Here is an 18170-nt window from a genome sequence, read left to right as displayed (position 1 = left end):
TGCATTGTCTATATCATACTGCAAGGGTTCGCAACATTCAGGTGGCTGTGGTCCGGGGAGGGAGTCTGGGCCCCGGCTGCACCCCATCTATCTCAGACCGTGGCGGCTGGATATTATTGATGGGCGTGATTAAGAAGAAATGCAGGACAGGAATCAATCAAGTAATACTGGAGTCGGGCATCTTCTGCTCCCTTGACGAGTACATGATGCTTGGGAGGTGGCGCATCCATCCCGTCACTCCTTGTACTAAATAAAGCGCCTGCCGGATCTCTATCATATCGTTTTGGCTCAACTGGGAACACTCGGGCACGGAATGGCTGTGCCTTTGTCTCTCTTTGTCCGCAACTCATTTGTGTGTGTGTGTGTGTGCTGCATTTCCAATCCTCACATTGTCGGCTATCTGAGTGAGGGATCTGCATTGACTGCCGAAATAAAGACCCCCATCGGATGGGCCCCTAGGCAGATGTACTCCAAAGATAGGATAGTATTCATCTGGGGAATGTAGATACTAGTAGATAGATAGTTCCCATCCGGCAACCGTCGGACCTGACTTCAATTTCGATTACCCGCATCTGTTGGTTGTCTACCGCGTGGGCCGAGCGAACAGACAAACCGTCCGTCCGTATACTATGACGACCGTTGTTGATCGCTGGGTAAATCCCAAGGCCCCTCCGCTCCGGGCAGCCTATCCCCATGGCTCCCCGCCCATCCTTTTTCATGCAGTGGTTCTGCATCGTTCGGGCGCACTGACAGCCTGGGGCCGGGAGTGCCGCCAGAAGATACATTTCGTCACTGTTGATGAAGTTGGCTACCTTACTTGATGCTTCGGGGTTGGTTTTCTTTGAACCTTCCCCTTTTGGGCCGGGCGAGGATTATTTATTAATATTATTGAGTTGTTGTCTCTCCCTATTAGTTAGTCCCCGAGGCTCTAAGAATTAGTTAGTTGGAGTTAGCAGGAGAATTCTGGTCTACCCCTCTTTTAGGATCTCCTTGCTTGAGGTCATCCACCAAACATTTCGCGCAGGTAGAAAAGCTCCCGGATACCCGAAACCCAAAAAGAAAATACCAGATAGAATGGATGGATAGGAATTATGAGAGGGAGGGGGGGGAAGTAATTTGGGGATGGAGAGGGGGAGAGGGGGGGGGAAGAGTGAACCAAAAGGGAAAAAAAAAGAAAAAGAAAGAAAGAAAATAATAAACAGCGACAGACAGACACATAAACCGTCGGGTAGATAGATGGTTGTGTGGCTAGTGACCACCACCACGTCCTTGGGAGGGGGAGGGGGGGAAAAGAGGAAGAACCCACTTGATAGTCAGTTGCCCTTGAACCTGATTGCCAAATGGGCTCGAGCCGTGGAAAGGCAAAAAACCCCCATCTGTTGATTGATTGATTGCTGGCCTGCTTGCTTGCATCCACCACGCCTCCATCAGCCCACTTGCACCAACACTCAACAACTCAGGCATTTCCATTTTTAATTCCATTTTATTATTTCTCATTACCACTGTACTGTGAAGCGTGAAGGTTGAACACCACACCCCAAGGCCCACCGGGGGAACTGCGAGCGACCCGGACTAAACCCAAACGGAGGCGACTAATTAATTCCCATTCCTCCTTCCACTCCATCTCTCTTGCGACCACCACCACTACTGCTACCTTACGGTCGTCTTTTTCTTCTCTCCCCCATTCTTCTTCTCTCCTCCTCTTCTTCTTCCTCTTATCGTGTCTTATTATAATTATTATTTTATTCTTCTTTCCCCCCCAATCCCCCCCCCATTCTCGCCTCCTGCGAACTTCCGGGAGAAATCGTCGGCTGGTTGGTTTTCTCTTTCCCGTCCACGCCCGCTCCTCGAAGCCCTGCGACGTGTTGAGCCTGTTGCTTGTTCGATCGGTCGCGACCCATCTAGCCCACGATGGACGGTGGCCAGACCTCGACCAGCGCCGCCCCCGCGGGCAACTCCAGCGATTTTGTAAGTATCGGCCTCGATGCCGATGGCCCTGATCATCATGATATGATCAATGAATTATTTACTTTTCCTTCTGTTCGGTCGCTAACAAAATGCCTAGGTACGGAAACTCTACAAGTGAGTCTTCCCCTTTTTCCCTTCCCCCGTACCTTTTCCCTCGCTTTGATCGTCCGTCCGGTCGCTCGCCCTCGGCTCCTCCCCTCCTCCCCCCCCCAAACCCGACCCTCAACGCCTCCCACCCCAGCACTGCCCGATGTTCGCTGCGCCCGATAGATTGAAACGACAGATACCTTGCATATCGATCGGATAATGAGTACTGACTTGGCCAAGGATGCTGGAGGATCCCTCGTATTCGGAAATCGTGCGGTGGGGTGATGAAGGGGATAGTTTTGTGGTCCTGGAGGTGCGGCGCTCTCCGTGTTCTCCCCCCTCTCCCGCGATCGCAACGCCGCGACTGACCGGTTACCTGCCAGTGCGAGAAATTCACCAAAACCATCCTTCCGAAACACTTCAAGCACAGCAACTTCGCCAGTTTCGTGCGACAGCTGAACAAGTACGACTTCCACAAAGTGCGACAGAACAATGAGGAGAATGGGCAGTCGCCATACGGCCAGAATGTAAGGATGCAGCGCTCGGTGGCGGTCGATGCGATCTGTTCTAATTGGATCTAGGCGTGGGAATTTAAACACCCCGAGTTCAGAGCGAACAGCAAGGAGTCGCTCGATAACATCCGGCGGAAGGCCCCGGCTCCGCGCAAACAGACCCAGCCCAGCGACGACTCGGTCCCTACCCAGCAAATAGACTTGCTGAACCAGCAGATTGTGGCGCAGCAGCAGCAGATCCAAAACTTGTCGGATCGCTACGCACAGCTGACGGTCGATCACCAGTTGATGCTGCAGGAGCTTTTGAGGGTCCAGAAAACGGTCCTCAACCATGAGAACGTCATCCACCAGGTGATGACTTACCTGCTCTCTGTCGATGCTCGCCAAAGGCGCGACAGCAAGGCAGCGGCGCCTTTCCAAGCCCAGGGCCAAGCTGGCTCGACCATGAGTCCTTCGCAGGTCGCAACCATGGACGACGAGCCGTCATCGCCCTTGCAGCATGCTTCGAAACTCCTGAGTGATATGAACGCCGAAATCCAGTTCAACCTGGCTGGCTTGGAGTCAATGGGGGAGCCCCCGAAAAACACGGCGGTAGTTCCTGCGCCTGCTATGGAGGCGGCCTCGCGCAACGGTGTCGCGCGCCCCCCGCCCACAAACCAGGCCATGGTCTATTCGAAGATGAACGGCGAGATCGAGCCCGTCGTTTACCCCGTCGGTGCCACAAATGGGATCGATCCTATGTACAGCGAACATGTCAACAACGTCCCTTACCCGATGCCCCCCAAGCAAGAGCTTGACGAGACCCGAAGGCAATTCCCCGACAACCGCAAGAAGAGCGCAAATGTCGACCCTGGCTGGATGCGCAACCCGCATATTCTGCTTGTGGAGGATGATGCGACATGCCGACAGATCGGCGGGAAATTCCTTTACTCCTTCCACTGTCACATTGATACCGCGGTAAGTTTTGCCTGCTGGGGTGTATCTCAAGTGTATGATAACTAACGGTGTTGCAGTTTGATGGACTGGAAGCTGTGAACAAGATCCAGGATGGCTCCAAATACGATCTTATCCTCATGGATATCATCATGCCCAATTTGGATGGTGTCTCGGCTTGCCATCTGATCCGCCAGTTCGACAGAACCCCCATCATCGCCATGACCTCCAATATCCGGAGCGATGATATCCAACTCTATTTCCAGCATGGTATGTCCGCGGTTGTGAAAACATCCCCCAAATGTCGTTCTTGCTCAGGGGCTAATTTCTTCAGGCATGGATGATGTTCTCCCCAAGCCCTTCACGAGGAAGAGTCTTCTTGATATGCTTGAGAAACACTTGGTCCATCTCAAGATTCAGCCGGGCATGGAGCCTCCCCAATCTGCGGCCTCGGTCACTATGGCCGCCCAGAGCTCGGCGGCCCAGTCGGTTAAAGAGGACAGCTCCCCTGGTCAATCACCAGTAACTCCGATGAATAACTGGCAATCCCCCGGCCAGTTCCCGGGAATGGCCCCTGTGGCCCCTAGCATTCAACAGGTCCCAAGTCAATACGTTCCTGCTACCCCGGCCGCGGCTGCATATGCCGTGGACCAAAATGGCGTTCAATATCCTGCACCTCCTGTGGCGCTCACAGCTGCAGCGACTGCAGCAGCCGCCAGGCCGCAACCACGACGGCAGCTTTCAGAAATGTCTAGTGCCGGGGAACCCCCTAACATAGCTAAACGGCCGCGCATGTATGCGCACCAGGCGCAGCCCATCGTCAACCCAATGCAAGCGACGCGGACTGGCTAGGCCCGGTGCCTTCTACTATTGTATACGTCGCCTCGTCCACCACAACTCAGGACGACCTCTCTCAGTCCCTCCCATCCCGTCCCCCGCTCCTCTCCCCCTACTCCCGCCATGCCTCCTCGCCTCACGATTTCCATTTCTCCTCTTCTCATGAAATCTTAGCCGTACGATACTGTTGACTCGGGGAGTTGTACTGCGTTTCTGTTTTGCAGAATTTGTTCGATATATCCCGGTGTTTAGGGCGTATCTTGTTACTTGCATAGGTTGCGAATCGTCTTGCGGCAAACTGTTGCGTTGTTTCGTTTCTACTGGATGGCCGGTACAATCAAACTGGCACATGAGGTATGGCATCCAGATACCGTGGTTTGAAAGAAGGGACCTTGAGCTGGCAGCAGGTAGTATCCATCGATTTGTGTGCGTGTCGCTGGAAGCGATTACTCGTTAAGGCGCCGACCATTTTTCTGTAACTCTGTTGGGAAGGTCAATTTGTGGTGGGTCATTTAATTGGTTATAACAGCAGGGTTGTTGGGCCGGGCAGTGGGAAATCTATAGAGCCAAATCACATATCTACACTATCACCAATCCTACCCCGCAAGCACACCTACCTCGATTCTGTGCTACCTAGTAAACCCACCCTGCCCGGCATTATTCAGCTGCGTAAGCCGTAGAACCACCGTGGACTGTAAATGTATGCGTATACGGCCCCCATCAGCAGCCCTGGGTTGTGCAACTGAGCAACCACTCACGGAGGTGAAGATCCAACGACCCAGTGTTCATCCACCCCAACCAAGCTTCCCGCAGCCCACGATCGTGCATTCATCAGCTTACCCATGACAGATAAGGTTCTAGACCGGTGGTCCCTGAACAAGGGATATTCCTTCGAGTCCATGAGGGCCCAGGCCCCTGGCCGTGTTCTGGACTCTTGGAACCCCCCGACCCCGATCAAGCCACCGTGGCTGATGCAGCAACCCAGCAACACGTGATCACTCTGTGGAGCACGTGATGGTTGGGCGGTCAGGAACCAGGCAAACAGTGCAAACCGCGCGCAAAGGTGGGATGGAGTCTGACTCCTCCGCCCGATGAACGCGGGCTTGGCGGAGATTTTGCGAACTGAAGACTACTACGAGTTACGCGCGCCTCCCCCCCCCACACCTGGTGAACTCGACCGGTCGTGAGTTGCTTTGAACCTGTGCGCGTTACGGCTGGACCTCCCTGCTTTGGTTTTTCGCTGTCCTCTGGGGACTTTTTTTTTTCTTTGAATACTTGAGTTTGAGGTGGGGGAATCTGTCTAACTAACTAGATGTGAGTGCGCATTGTATGAGTCGTGTATCAATTGCTGATGGTTTGGGGGGGGGATTAGATGGGCCCGAAACAAAAAGGTGGTGCGTCCAAGAGGGCGAATGCCACGGAGGAGGTGGAGGAGACTTTGCAGGCTGTGGTATGTTCTGTTCTGTTCCTTTTTTTTTCTTTTCTTATTCTTTCTTTGATCTGTTTTGGGTTCGCTGTGGTTTCGAGTGCTGGACTGACTGGTTGTTTTCTGGTTCTAGGTGCTTGCGGATACGTTTGAGACTCGGTTCGAGCCCTTCACACTGGAGAAGCCTCGGGTATGTATCTCGTGTGCTGGAAAGAAAGAAGGGAGGGTGGATATTAGAGGATGTGGACTAATGGAGGGATACTAGTGTCTCTTGCCCCTTGCGAACACGCCTTTGATCGAGTATACGCTTGAGTTCCTTGCCAACGCCGGTGTCCAGGACGTTTTCTTGTACGGTGGCGCGCACTCGGATCAGTTGGAGAAATACATCAAGTACGTGGGTTGACATTGCGGGGTTGGCGATTGGATCTCGGGGCTGACCAGGAGTCTCTACACAGTGCGTCGAAATGGAGAGCGCCGTCGTCGCCGTTCAAGCAGTTGACCTTCCTCAAGTCGACGTCGACATCCGTCGGAGATGTCATGCGTGATCTCGACGGCAAGCATCTGATCACGGGCGATTTCATCGTGGTCAGCGGCGATGTCATCAGCAACCTGCCCATCGAAGGTGCGCTGACCAAGCACCGTGCCCGTCGTGAGTCCGACAAGAACGCGATCATGACCATGGTGCTGCGCGAGGCTGGTCGCAACCACAGGACCAAGTCGTCGTCTGTGTCGCCTGTCTTCGTCATCGACCCCACCAAGGACCGCTGCATACACTACGAGGAGATCGATCACTACTCGCCGGAGTCTTCCCGCCTGAACATTGATACCGAACTCATCACTACGCACCAGGAGATTGATCTTCGCCAAGACCTGATTGACTGCAATATCGATATCTGTACCCCGGACGTGCTCAGCCTCTGGTCTGACAGCTTCGATTACCAGGCGCCCCGGAAACAGTTCCTGTTCGGCGTGTTGAAGGACTACGAGCTGAATGGAAAGACGATCCATACCCACATCATCAAGGACCACTATGCCGCGCGGGTGCGGAACCTGAAGGCCTACGATGCCGTCAGCAAGGATATCATCTCTCGTTGGACGTACCCCCTGTGTCCCGATACGAACCTGCTCCCCGGTCACAACTACGAGCTCCGGAAGGGAAGCCTGTACCAGGAACAGGGCGTGACTCTGGCCCGCTCATGCGTTATCGGGCGGCGCACGGTTATCGGTCAGGGCACGAGCATCGGGGACAAGACGACGGTTAAGAACACGGTTCTCGGACGGAACTGCAAGATCGGCAAGAATGTCACGCTGGACGGTGCCTATATTTGGGACGGCGCGGTGATCGGTGATGGAACGACTGTCAACCAGGCCATCGTTGCTGACCGGGCGGTGGTGGGCAAAAACTGCATCATCGAGCCTGGGTCTCTGATCTCGTATGGGGTGGAGATTGCCGACGGTGTTAACGTCACCGAGGGCAGGCGGATAACAAAGGCTCCCCGGGAGGATGATGATGGCGAGCCAACCAATGAACCCGAGGTCGTCGGAGAAGGCGGCAAGGGATACGAATACGTTCCGTATGAAGACGAAGATGACGATGAGACGGCCAGCAATGCTTCGTCTGGTTTGAGTATGTACCCTCTGCTTGGAAATTCCCCGATTTTCGGATTGCGTGCCCGGCTAACCTTGCGTTTGCAGTTTACAACATGGCGAACCTGTCACTTTCCACCGAGTCGATCTCGACGCTATCTTCCGAGATCACAGACTTCGGAGGATCTCGCTCCGGAAGTTTCAGTACTACGATGTCCGAGGACGACGAGGATCACTTCGTGCACGATGCCGCGGCTAGTGTCTACGATAGTTTGCGGGATAGCGTCACGTCGGACGTGGTACAGCTGGAGCTGGTCAGTCTACGGATGACAGCCAACGCTTCCGACCACCAGGTCCGCCGCGCCGTGGTGTCGGCCTTCATGAAGCGCATCCAACAGTTGATGGAAGGCGGCAAGGGAGCCGGCGAGGTCATCCGGGAGATCTTTGGCAAGTACCGGGAGATCGTCGAACGGGCTCTCTTCGACCGGGACAGCAAGACCAAGTCCGACCAGGTGGACCTGCTGGTTCTCATCCAGCAGGATCTTGTGCACCGCAGCCGGGGTGACACGGTTCTGCTTTTCACGGCCAAGGAACTGTACGAGCTGGAGATCCTGGAGGAGGAGGCTTACGAGCAATGGTGGGCTGATGAGCGGTCGAGCAACAGCGAGGAGATGCGACAGGTGCGCAGCCAAACCCAACAGTTTGTGGACTGGCTGGCCAATGCCGAAGAGGAAGAGAGCAGCGAGGAGGAGAGTGATGATGAGGAGGACAGCGATGAAGATGATGAGTAGATGAAATAGACCATGGCCCATAATGCTAGCAAAATCAAGACCCATGAGGGAATCTTCACAATCAATGAATGGATCGATTGAATGGGGCCTGGATGGGTGCCTGCTTGCCTGCTTGCCTGGCCAGGCCACCGCGGAGGTCAGGTGAAGGGCTAACCCAAAGAGAGTATATTTAGAGGCTATTATTTGTCAGTGATCGATCTATCTCATCGTGGTCCTCTTCTTCTTCCTGCCCATGCATGTGCTGGCCTGGCATACAGAGCAACTACTTACTCCTTACTGTCCAGGGTCTGGAGTATTGCCTGGTATCTCTTTTTCAAGCAAGCAAACATCCGACATTTGCACACTGCAGATTGTTCCTGTTCCTTGGGAGCTGCCATCACCGCAGATACCCGGGTGGTCCCAATCATACAGTGATTGATCACTTCCACGGAGAAGGACAGCTGTTATTCTAATCCGGGCCTATCTATCTACAAAATTCTGGGTCTTTGGTGGAGTTCAGTCCACACTTGGGCCCTTCGAGTTCGTGGCTCCTGCAGTTGACCCTGCCAAGGTACGGAGCATACATACATTACATACGATACATATGTTGGAGCCTCCAGCATCAGTGATAATCCCTTTTGCTGCTAGCCCTCGCTTCTTTTTTTACTTTTTTTTTTTTCTTGCACGCAGTGAAACCCGTGTGTTTACTGCCCCGCCACCATTCATTACTTGAATCTAAGGTTCGATTGATTCAGGTCGATTCTCGGACCCTCCAGAGTCCAGCGGTTGTTCCCCTCCAGCAGGCGGTGCGGTGCGGCTTGGCCTGAGTCGAACGCCCCCACACCTCCCGTGACGTCCACCCGTTTGCTAGTGACACCACCCCTCCCTTTTACCCTGCTCTTGAATGAGCATCAATAAGCTACCACAGCAAACGCAACCGCAGACGTTCGGCTGAGGGTTAGAGGGTTAGATCCGCGTCGCCTCTCTCCTCTACACCCTTTCCATTTTATCCCCCTATCTCCGCAAACCTTCCCATCCTCTCCATCCGTCCACCCCCCTCCTGTCTCTCCGGTAGGCTGTGTTGTCTCGGAAAAAGAGACCTCGACGTTCCACCTCGAGTCCTGCCTTTTTTCGCATCAGCACATACACCCGCTTGCCACGGGCAGGACGCCTTCACCACGCCTCCACTCACGAGGAAGAGGAAGGCGGCCGAGGCGACGCTTGTACATAACGAAACAACAGCCGCCACCGAGGCTTCCGTCGCCCTCTCGCCCGCCGCCACCGGAACGCCCGCCTCGGGCAACTCCACCCGCAAGAAACTCAGGTCCGCAGAGCAGGATCCCGGCACAGATTCCACGTCAGGGATCTCAGGGAGCTTCTCGGTTCCTGCGCGAACGAAGTCCACGGATCTCAACACCCCGGTGTCCACCACCATGGAGTCGGACGAGGATTTCATGAGCATCGGCTCAAGCCCGGATGACTTTCTGGATACCCAAGGAAGTGATGTTGAGAGTTTAGATGGTCGGTGATTCGATTTGTTGGCTGTGCCTGATTTAACCTGTGCTGACCCTTGTTTCTTTCTACTGGCCAGACTTCGGAGACGATTTCGATGGCGGATTCTCCAAAGACAAAGATATTATCGCGACGAAACGGAAGCCCTACGAAGTCGAGTCCAGTGTTTTGAGCCCGGAGGATATCCGCCAACAACAGAATGTACAGATCAACGAGGTCTCGTCTATTCTCAAACTGCCACCAGAGTCGTCGGCCATCCTGTTGCGATATGGACGGTGGAACCGCGAGAAGTTGATTGACTCATACATGGATCACCCCGAGACGACCCTAGAGGAAGCGGGTCTGGGAGCCAATACCCAAGTGAATCCAAGGACCGAAAAAATACCAGGATTCGTGTGCGACATTTGCTGTGAAGACGGGGACGACTTGGAGACGTACGCCATGCGTTGTGGACATCGTTTCTGCGTGGACTGCTATCGACATTACCTCCGGCAGAAGATACGGGAGGAGGGAGAAGCCGCTCGGATAGAATGTCCGGGCGACACATGTAATATTATCGTGGACTCGAAATCGTTAGGGCTGCTTGTGACGGATGATCTCAAGGATAGGTAAGGACCGAGTGTGCCTCGTTTGATTACTCGTCCGTGTGGCGTGCTGATGCTTGCGTTTAGATATAATGCCCTTCTCATGCGGACGTACGTCGATGACAGGGACAACATCAAATGGTGTCCGGCCCCGAATTGCGAGTACGCGGTCGAGTGTCCCGTGAAGCAGCGTGACCTCCGTCGCATTGTGCCGACAGTGCAATGCGACTGCAAGCACTATTTCTGCTTTGGATGTACGCTGAGTGACCACCAGCCGGCGCCTTGTGTGTTGGTGAAAATGTGGCTGCAGAAGTGCGAGGACGACTCCGAGACGGCGAACTGGATCTCGGCCAATACCAAGGAGTGCCCCAGGTGCCACTCTACGATCGAGAAGAACGGTGGATGTAACCACATGACGTGCCGCAAGTGCAAGCACGAGTTCTGCTGGATGTGCATGGGACTGTGGTCCGAACACGGCACCAGCTGGTATAATTGCAATCGCTACGAAGAGAAATCCGGTTCCGAGGCCCGGACCGAGCAGGCGAAATCCCGGGCGTCGTTGGAGCGGTATCTCCACTACTATAACCGATACGCCAACCACGAGCAATCGGCCAAGCTCGACAAAGACCTATACCTGAAGACCGAGAAGAAGATGACCAGCCTGCAGTCCCAATCCGGGCTTTCCTGGATAGAAGTGCAGTTCCTCGACACGGCGTCCCAAGCGCTGCAGCAGTGTCGGCAGACGCTGAAGTGGACGTATGCCTTTGCTTATTACCTTGCACGCAACAATCTCACGGAGATTTTCGAGGACAACCAGAAGGATCTGGAGATGGCGGTGGAGAGTCTGAGTGAGATGTTCGAGAAGCCCGTGCCGGAGCTAGCAAACTTGAAGGTCGACATCCTGGACAAGACGGCCTACTGCAACAAACGACGGGTGATCCTGTTGAGCGACACCGCAGAAAACCTGAAAAACGGTACGAAGCCCCTGCCCTGCCCTTGTGCCTCGAGGGTATTGTACACTGACTCGTATCACAGGGGAATGGACCTTCAACGTGGATTGGTAGAGTAGAGCGTATAGAATGATCAGACCTACGTACATTATGTCGGGTCCACCCTCCCCGACCAGTGGACGAGCTTCACGACGTGCATAACGACAGCGCATATGGTTTCACTATCCCTCCGGCGTCCTGAAATGTTTTCCTTCCTGGATGGAGATCTTTATTGCTTGTATCAACTAACTGCTGGGCGAACGTTTTTGTGTTGTATCTACCTTGCCATGTTTATTTTCTATTGTAGCAGATACTGATGCGGGTCTCGTCTCTTCTCTTCTCTTCTCTTCTCTTCTCCATCTTCCCAATTTCCCTTATATCTAGCTTATCTACCTTTGCTCTCTTTCGCCCTCTGTGTGTGATGGGAATTTGGGCTCGCATTTGGTTTTGGACACGTATGGATGGATGGATGGATGGATGTATGGGTAACTAGGTAGGTGGGTGGGTAGGTAGGATTAGGATTAGGATTAGGATGCGGAATTTTGAGAGGATTTATTGTAAGGATGAGATGAGTCCGTCAACAGAAAATCCAGCTCTTCAGTGTAGGGAGGGAGGGAGTAAATATACTGGAACCTAGTTGGGATGAACTGAACTAGTCTGACAATCAGTGCCAGTCAGTCCGCGGCATATCCGCGGAGCAAGTTAGCAACACCGAGACGGGGCCCTTTCCCTTCCTTCCTTCCTTCCTTCATTCCTTTCCATCGCAGTCGGCGATAGGGTTCCCGAGCTGGCTGGATAAAGCTTAGAGGACCAGAGGAGGAGATGAACTAGAGCTAACCCACCCACGCCCACCTAGCCAGCCTAGTCAGTCTACGGTAAGTAAGAGAGGGTCGGCAAAGAAGAAAAAAAATCAGATAAGACGGCTGGGCACGCGCAGGGCAGGAAGGATCGTCTACTAGACTAGTATCTAATACTAGTAGTAGTCTGTAGTAAGATAGTCCTGGGGGGGGGGAGCCGGCCTACCGATGGATGGATTCCTCCGCGGTTCGGCGGTTCGGTTGGTTGTCTGCCCGCCCGTGCTGAGATGGGGGGGGACCGCGGCAAAACCACCCTTGTTGTTTATTACCATCTATTCTAGTATCTATAGTATGTATCTATCTACTAGATATCTACTAGGGAGAGAAAAAAAAATATCGGTGCAGGGACTGGAGATCGAGGGAGATGATTGGTGAATAGATATCTACCTAGTACCTAGTTGGCGGGATCTTGATTAATTATTACTAGCAGTTTTTTTTTTTGTTTTTTTAAAGCAGTTAGTTAGATACTTACTTCAGTTGATGGTAGATGGTATCTAAGTGGCAGGTGGCAGGTGGCAGGTGGGACAGGTATCCAATATCCATTACTCATGGAGAAATGGTCCGTCATCGGAATGAAAGAAGTCAGAGTCTGAGATAGTTAGCGTAGGACTAACAGTAACTGGACGGACTAGTCTCCGTATTCTGTGGACTGGATCCCGGCATAAGATACTATACATACATATTAGATACATGGATAAGAGGGTTATTATAGGGCCAAACTAGGTAAGGTACGGAGCACTGCGTATCGACTGCCGTGGATGGATAGTAGATACTAACTACTACTAGATACTAGTACTACGGAGTATCTACCTAGTGTCTGCTCCGTACTGCAGAGTGGATAGGTTGGAAACTTAGCCTAGGGTGTTAACTTGCTAACTGCTAAGGCTGCGTTAGTTGGCTGCTACTGACTTGCTTGCTTAGGGCAGAAAACTAAAAGAGGGTGGTGGTCTAGGTCGGGGAAGCTGATTCAGCGGTTGATAGGACAAATGAAAAAGAAAAAAAAAAAAAAAAAAAAAAAAAGAGAAGAAAGAAAAAGAAAATAAAACCTCAGGTCGGGATGGGGAATTATTATCATACTCTGAATATCCGTACATACTGTGTAAGATGGAGAAAACCAGGCTAGAAGACCGAGGGAATCAGGGCCGAAGGAGGTTGTTCCTCTTCATGGGTCCAGGAAGCGATGCAGCAGGCAAATCATATCAATCTATCATCTGCTGAAGCTGCGATGCCGCGCCTGTAAGGCCGTACGCCGTACGCCGAGCTGACCGTTCCATACACGCTCCGAAATGGCTCCAGGCCTGCTCTTGCGCGGGCGGTGTCGCGTATGTGACGCGTATTGACAAGACGGGACGGGACGGTATGCAGCGGCCGACCTGCTCCTTTAGTTAGTACCTTAGTTTTCCACCTTCAGCAGCAGCAAGAAATTCCCGGCCGTCCAAAGAATTATTATCACCGGCTTCCTCTTGCTCGCCATTCTCCCTCCTCTCTCCCCTTCGCTGCATTATTGATTCTTCCTCGCTCTGGGTCCGGTTGGCACCGCTCTCTCCTCTTCGACTTTTCCTCCTCTTCCTTACCCTTCCTCCTCCTGCTCCTTACTTCCTCCCCTTCCGCCTATCCTTGTCCGTCCGCTCCGTGTCTGTCGGTCTTCCTTCCTCTCCGCTCCGCAAGTCCGATTTCCTGTGTCGGCTTTTTCGACCTTGACCTTCAGCTCAATCACCCTTCCCCTCGACGAGTCGCGGTATCATTGACTTCCGAGTTCCCCCCCTCCGGTCTTTTTTCTTTTTTTTTTTTTTTTCCAGTGAATCCAGCTGTGTGCTACGTCCCAATCAAGCTCCATGGCGACCCCCGAGCATCTCCCCGAGCAGGAATTCGAGTACGTTGTGCTTTGTGTTTCCCCGGTATCCAGCCCTTGGGCTTCAATTTCACCAGTCCGCGCAAGGGGGGGGGAGGATGGGGGTGTCAAATCCTCCCTCCGGATCCTGATTGCGTTGCTCTACTTTCTAGTTGATCGACGAGCGACATGTGAATTTTCCGGTAAACATCCTGAGAGCTAACGCCGCTTCTTCAAATCTAGCTATGAAGCCCTCCCCTCGAACTACGGTCTCGGCCGGAATATGATGGCTGGCGCCTTCGCGGGAATAGCAGTATGTGCACACTTCGCGTGTTTGTGGTGTATACAGGAGAGGGGGGAAAATACAGTCGGGCCGTGCTGATGTGATGTGATGGGTGATGGTGTCTAGGAACACGCTGTTATGTACCCGGTGGATCTGTTGAAGGTATGTCTGCGTCTGTTTTTTGTTCTTGGGGGCTGTTTTGGGGCGGGCGACCGACCAGACTAAAGCTCCTACTCGATTTCTGCTTCGGGTTGGGCTGTGCGCGGACTAGTGAAAAGGGCTCTGGCTGATGGTGGGGTATTTGTACAGACACGCATGCAAATCCTGCATCCCTCGACCGGTGGGCTCTACACAGGCTTGACCAATGCGGTCTCGACGATTTACAGGATCGAGGGCTGGAGGACACTATGGAAGGGTGTTTCGAGTGTTATTGTCGGTGCTGGTAAGTGGTAGTGATGATGGTGGTGATGATGAGGTTTTTGAGGGGGGCGCGGTCAGTCGCGGAGGCTGACGGGCTTTTTTTTTTTTTTTTTTTTTTTGGACAGGTCCGGCCCACGCCGTATACTTCGGTACATATGAGGTTGTGAAGGAGATGGCCGGTGGTAACGTTGACGATGGTCACCACCCGGTAGCAGCAGGTGAGATGTCATGTCCCGACCTTACGAGCGCAATTGCTGACGATCCCCAAGCGCTGAGCGGTGCCTGCGCGACCATCGCCAGCGATGCTCTGATGAACCCCTTCGATGGTGAGTCTCCGCGACCCTTGCGATATCGATGTCTTCGGCGATGCTGACGGGAGCAGTCATCAAGCAACGCATGCAAGTCCACGGCTCCGTACACAAGACCCTCCTCCAATGCGCCCAGACCGTCTACCGGACGGAAGGTCTCCAGGCGTTCTACGTCTCCTATCCCACCACCCTCTGCATGACCGTCCCCTTCACCGCCACTCAATTCGTCGCCTACGAGTCCCTGTCCAAGGTCATGAACCCGTCGCAGGATTACGATCCGTTCACGCACTGCATGGCGGGAGGTCTGGCGGGCGCCTTCGCGGCCGGTCTCACCACCCCGCTGGACGTGGTGAAGACGCTGCTGCAGACTCGAGGCCTGGCCCAGAACGAGGAGATCCGGTCGGCCAAGGGCCTGTTCAACGCCGCGTCCATCATCAAGCGCCAGTTCGGCTGGAAGGGATTCCTGCGTGGCGCTCGCCCCCGCATCATTTCCACCATGCCTAGCACCGCCATTTGCTGGTGAGTCTCCCCCCCGGCCGGTCTGCATCTGTGCGCCGCTGGGGCCTTTTATTCTGACGCGTTCGCATAGGACCTCCTACGAGATGGCCAAGGCCTACTTCAAGGGCCAGGTGGACAACTGAGCGACCACGGCCTTCGCTAACGGCCCAATCGCATGAATCCGACTCCCTCCAGCTCAGCGACCCCTTTACCCTCTTCTGGTTGCGGCCAGACTTGTCTAAGGGCACAAGCAAAGACCCGTTTCCCAAGAAAACCCAACCCCAGCCACGCATAGGAAGAAATAACGACACCCTCAAAAGTTTTTCGAAAAAAAAAAGATCGTCTTGTTGAACGAGAAGTCAAATCATCCTACCTACCTTACCTAACCGACTTACCCTTAGTATCACATGCGGAGCACCGATCGAGCGTTATTGCCTGCGAGCTGCGGGCCTGCGATCTCGTCGGGTGTCTTTTGCCTCCTTTCCTCTTCCTCTGCTTCCTTTCTCTCCTATCGATCCCTCTCGTTCTCGGGCGTGTGCCCCATTTCCGGACCCTCGGACTTAATACACGCAGCGCCGAGGACGAGAGAGGGAGGATGTCCGACTCCGAATTGGGAACCCTTCTATTCTGACGTGTATTTATCTGTTTTGGACGGGGTACAGTTGACTGGCTTGATGGACGATGAATGCAGGCCCTGGCGTGGTGTTGGCGAGCCCGGGCTTTTTTTTTTTTCATTCCCCAGGCTCGGATCGGGGCCCTTCGTTAGGGGCCCCGGTGGTGTATGCTTCTTCATTCGTGCTTCGATCGCGTACTACTGGCGTTGGCATGCAGGGGAACATCTGGACGAGTTTCCTTTTCTTTTCCTTTCATTTGTGTCTGGTTGGATTGTCCTTCTGCATTATCTTCTATCTTCCTTTTTTTTTATTATTATTCTTATTGTCTTGGATGTTTGCTGTTCGGATACATTTCTTGCGGCATGTGCCGGATTGGATGAACGAGAATCTGTGTATGTATGTACTTTATAGAGGAACGAGATGATCGATTGATTGGTATGCACGCGACCATGAGAGGGTGCATGTCCTTCCGAGACAGTTGTTTCTAAGTAGTTTCGAAGTAGTCGGTCAAGGAAATAATGGGTTCGTGGGGCGAGACCTCCAGAACAGCCAAAACCGGTAACCAACGACGTCACAGGGAAAAACTGGGGGGGGAAACGAGTGACTTACAGTACGTACTCTTCCTTCGGTCGGATCTTCCCTCCTCTTCCTCTCTTCATACTTCATCTTCATAGATCGTCGTCCTCTGCTGCTTTCCCCCCCTCCATTCCCCCATATTCCCAAACCCCCCCCCAATTGACCTCTCCGTCCGCTCGTTCTCCCCCTCAATCTCTCATCCTTCGACTCCCGCGGGCGGGCCCTGCAACATCCACGTCTTTCCGGCACTGAATGCCTCCTCATCCATGATGCGCCCCAAGCCGGCGTCTTCGCTGCAGAAGACCTACGATGACTGCTACCTGATGTGCTCCACTGCCGTCTACTTCGAGGGCCAGGTCCGTCACCACTCAATGCTACCTTCCTCCCCCCTCCTCCTCCCCCTTCTTTCTCACTCACTCCCTTCTCCCCTTCTCCCAACTATACCCCAAACTAATGCGGCCCCGACCGATGGCAGAATAATGAAGAAGAGGCCCTGAGATCTTGGCGTTCCGCCCTAGAAACGATCTACTATCACAACGCTTATCGGGTGTCCTCCAAGTATACACCCAAAAACGAGACCGAGCGCGCCTTGCAGGATTCCATCCGCCAGCTCGAGCTCCAATGCAGCGAGCGGGTCGACCTCCTCCAGGCCCTCCGTGAGAGCAGAAAAGATTCCACCGGTCGATCGCCCCCCCGAACCACTCCCGGCTGGATTGGTGACGGAACCGTTCCCGCCGTCGGATATACCGACCTCTCCAAACCTCCCACCATCCCCGGGCGCCCGCCGCCCAAGACCACCGTCAGCTCTGAATCGATCAGAAAGGAGTCCAGCAGTGCCGCCACACCCTCGCCCACCATCCCGATCCCCGCACAGCGCACGCAGTCGCATTCCTCCAGCAAAACCGACTCCCGGGACCCCAGCCCCGACCGGCGGAAGATCATGCCGTTCACGTTGCGCAACAGCGATCTCAAGAAGCATACCAAGAAGAAGGACAGCTCCCGTCGGAGAGATCTGCGGCCGGCCGCAGCCTCTCAGGCGGCGGGTCTCGCCTGGGGTAGTATCTACCCCACGTTCTCCTCGCCCGACAAGACGGCCAGCGATGCCGCCCTCGCATCCTCCCGCTACAGCGCCCCCAATGACCCCGGCTTTCGCAGAGAATCAGAACCCCGTCGACCCCATTCGGGGGATGAGCGTCTCCAGCGGAGGCCAACCAACCCAGCAGAGGACCCAGATAGTCGTCGCACGGGGCGGAAGCTCCGCGCGCCCGATCAGGCAGTCCGGCGGCCGCCCGTGAAGAAGCCCTCCTCGTCGAACACGCCTCAAGCAACACCAACGGTCTCGACACATCGCCCTCCGGTCATCGAAGTTCAACAACCGTCGCCTCGTTCTCAGTCCGCGTCCGTGGGGCCCGCCTCGGGAGACGCCGTTCGCCCGCAATTTCCACCGAAGCCCTCTATCAAGCCGAAACCGGTAGCGCTGAGGTCATCCAATCCAACACCAACCTCCCCGGGGTTATCCGCTGGCACGTCGGAGGGGCCGAGCAAATCACCGGCAAAATCGCTGTCGCGGCCACGGGT

At 54.1% G+C, this 18170-nt stretch overlaps 6 protein-coding genes across 6 annotated transcripts; 5 read left to right on the top strand and 1 right to left on the bottom strand.

Annotated features, from left to right (window-relative positions):
- Nucleotides 1-371: 371 nt before the first annotated feature.
- On the bottom strand, nucleotides 372-893 carry BO70DRAFT_182418 (uncharacterized protein). Its single transcript, XM_025538444.1, has one exon. It carries the CDS (start codon nucleotides 783-785, stop codon nucleotides 489-491), a length of 297 nt encoding a protein of 98 aa, XP_025401996.1. The 5' UTR covers nucleotides 786-893; the 3' UTR covers nucleotides 372-488.
- An 875-nt stretch (nucleotides 894-1768) lies between these two features.
- Nucleotides 1769-4360, top strand: skn7 (putative stress response transcription factor SrrA/Skn7). Its single transcript, XM_025538443.1, has 7 exons — nucleotides 1769-1968; nucleotides 2066-2082; nucleotides 2296-2368; nucleotides 2439-2582; nucleotides 2637-3524; nucleotides 3581-3770; nucleotides 3835-4360. Exons 1-7 carry the CDS (start codon nucleotides 1912-1914, stop codon nucleotides 4350-4352), a joined length of 1887 nt encoding a protein of 628 aa, XP_025401995.1. The 5' UTR covers nucleotides 1769-1911; the 3' UTR covers nucleotides 4353-4360.
- Nucleotides 4361-5504: 1144 nt separating this feature from the next.
- Nucleotides 5505-8250, top strand: BO70DRAFT_310239 (translation initiation factor eIF2B catalytic subunit epsilon). Its single transcript, XM_025540157.1, has 6 exons — nucleotides 5505-5651; nucleotides 5710-5787; nucleotides 5897-5953; nucleotides 6029-6153; nucleotides 6219-7390; nucleotides 7459-8250. Exons 2-6 carry the CDS (start codon nucleotides 5710-5712, stop codon nucleotides 8139-8141), a joined length of 2115 nt encoding a protein of 704 aa, XP_025401994.1. The 5' UTR covers nucleotides 5505-5651; the 3' UTR covers nucleotides 8142-8250.
- Nucleotides 8251-8724: 474 nt separating this feature from the next.
- BO70DRAFT_369330 (RING finger protein) lies at nucleotides 8725-11280 on the top strand (the record flags this gene model as incomplete). The annotated part of the gene is made up of 5 exons (XM_025544676.1): nucleotides 8725-8745; nucleotides 9287-9641; nucleotides 9712-10240; nucleotides 10304-11190; nucleotides 11252-11280. 5 exons carry the CDS (start codon nucleotides 8725-8727, stop codon nucleotides 11278-11280), a joined length of 1821 nt encoding a protein of 606 aa, XP_025401993.1.
- Nucleotides 11281-13850: 2570 nt separating this feature from the next.
- mrsA (putative mitochondrial carrier protein) lies at nucleotides 13851-15829 on the top strand. The gene is made up of 8 exons (XM_025542651.1): nucleotides 13851-13935; nucleotides 14137-14206; nucleotides 14303-14338; nucleotides 14486-14618; nucleotides 14722-14814; nucleotides 14866-14922; nucleotides 14979-15423; nucleotides 15494-15829. Exons 1-8 carry the CDS (start codon nucleotides 13898-13900, stop codon nucleotides 15543-15545), a joined length of 924 nt encoding a protein of 307 aa, XP_025401992.1. The 5' UTR covers nucleotides 13851-13897; the 3' UTR covers nucleotides 15546-15829.
- On the top strand, nucleotides 15631-16575 carry BO70DRAFT_182356 (uncharacterized protein). Its single transcript, XM_025538442.1, has one exon. It carries the CDS (start codon nucleotides 15810-15812, stop codon nucleotides 16425-16427), a length of 618 nt encoding a protein of 205 aa, XP_025401991.1. The 5' UTR covers nucleotides 15631-15809; the 3' UTR covers nucleotides 16428-16575.
- Nucleotides 16576-18170: the final 1595 nt, after the last annotated feature.

Source organism: Aspergillus heteromorphus (assembly GCF_003184545.1).
Source record: "Aspergillus heteromorphus CBS 117.55 chromosome Unknown BO70scaffold_5, whole genome shotgun sequence".
Lineage (NCBI taxonomy): Eukaryota > Fungi > Ascomycota > Eurotiomycetes > Eurotiales > Aspergillaceae > Aspergillus > Aspergillus heteromorphus.
This window is presented reverse-complemented; position numbering and strand designations above follow the sequence as displayed.

Coding starts and splice junctions, on each gene's coding strand:
- BO70DRAFT_310239 (XM_025540157.1), top strand. CDS start 5,710: ATGGGCCCGAAACAAAAAGGTGGTGCGTCCAAGAGGGCGAATGCCACG. Junction 5,788..5,896: donor AGGAGACTTTGCAGGCTGTG/GTATGTTCTGTT, acceptor TTCTGGTTCTAG/GTGCTTGCGGATACGTTTGA. Junction 7,391..7,458: donor CAATGCTTCGTCTGGTTTGA/GTATGTACCCTC, acceptor TTGCGTTTGCAG/TTTACAACATGGCGAACCTG.
- skn7 (XM_025538443.1), top strand. CDS start 1,912: ATGGACGGTGGCCAGACCTCGACCAGCGCCGCCCCCGCGGGCAACTCC. Junction 2,369..2,438: donor ATAGTTTTGTGGTCCTGGAG/GTGCGGCGCTCT, acceptor GTTACCTGCCAG/TGCGAGAAATTCACCAAAAC. Junction 2,583..2,636: donor AGTCGCCATACGGCCAGAAT/GTAAGGATGCAG, acceptor AATTGGATCTAG/GCGTGGGAATTTAAACACCC.
- BO70DRAFT_182418 (XM_025538444.1), bottom strand. CDS start 785: ATGTATCTTCTGGCGGCACTCCCGGCCCCAGGCTGTCAGTGCGCCCGA.
- BO70DRAFT_182356 (XM_025538442.1), top strand. CDS start 15,810: ATGCGGAGCACCGATCGAGCGTTATTGCCTGCGAGCTGCGGGCCTGCG.
- mrsA (XM_025542651.1), top strand. CDS start 13,898: ATGGCGACCCCCGAGCATCTCCCCGAGCAGGAATTCGA. Junction 14,619..14,721: donor GAGTGTTATTGTCGGTGCTG/GTAAGTGGTAGT, acceptor TTTTTTGGACAG/GTCCGGCCCACGCCGTATAC. Junction 15,424..15,493: donor CCTAGCACCGCCATTTGCTG/GTGAGTCTCCCC, acceptor GCGTTCGCATAG/GACCTCCTACGAGATGGCCA.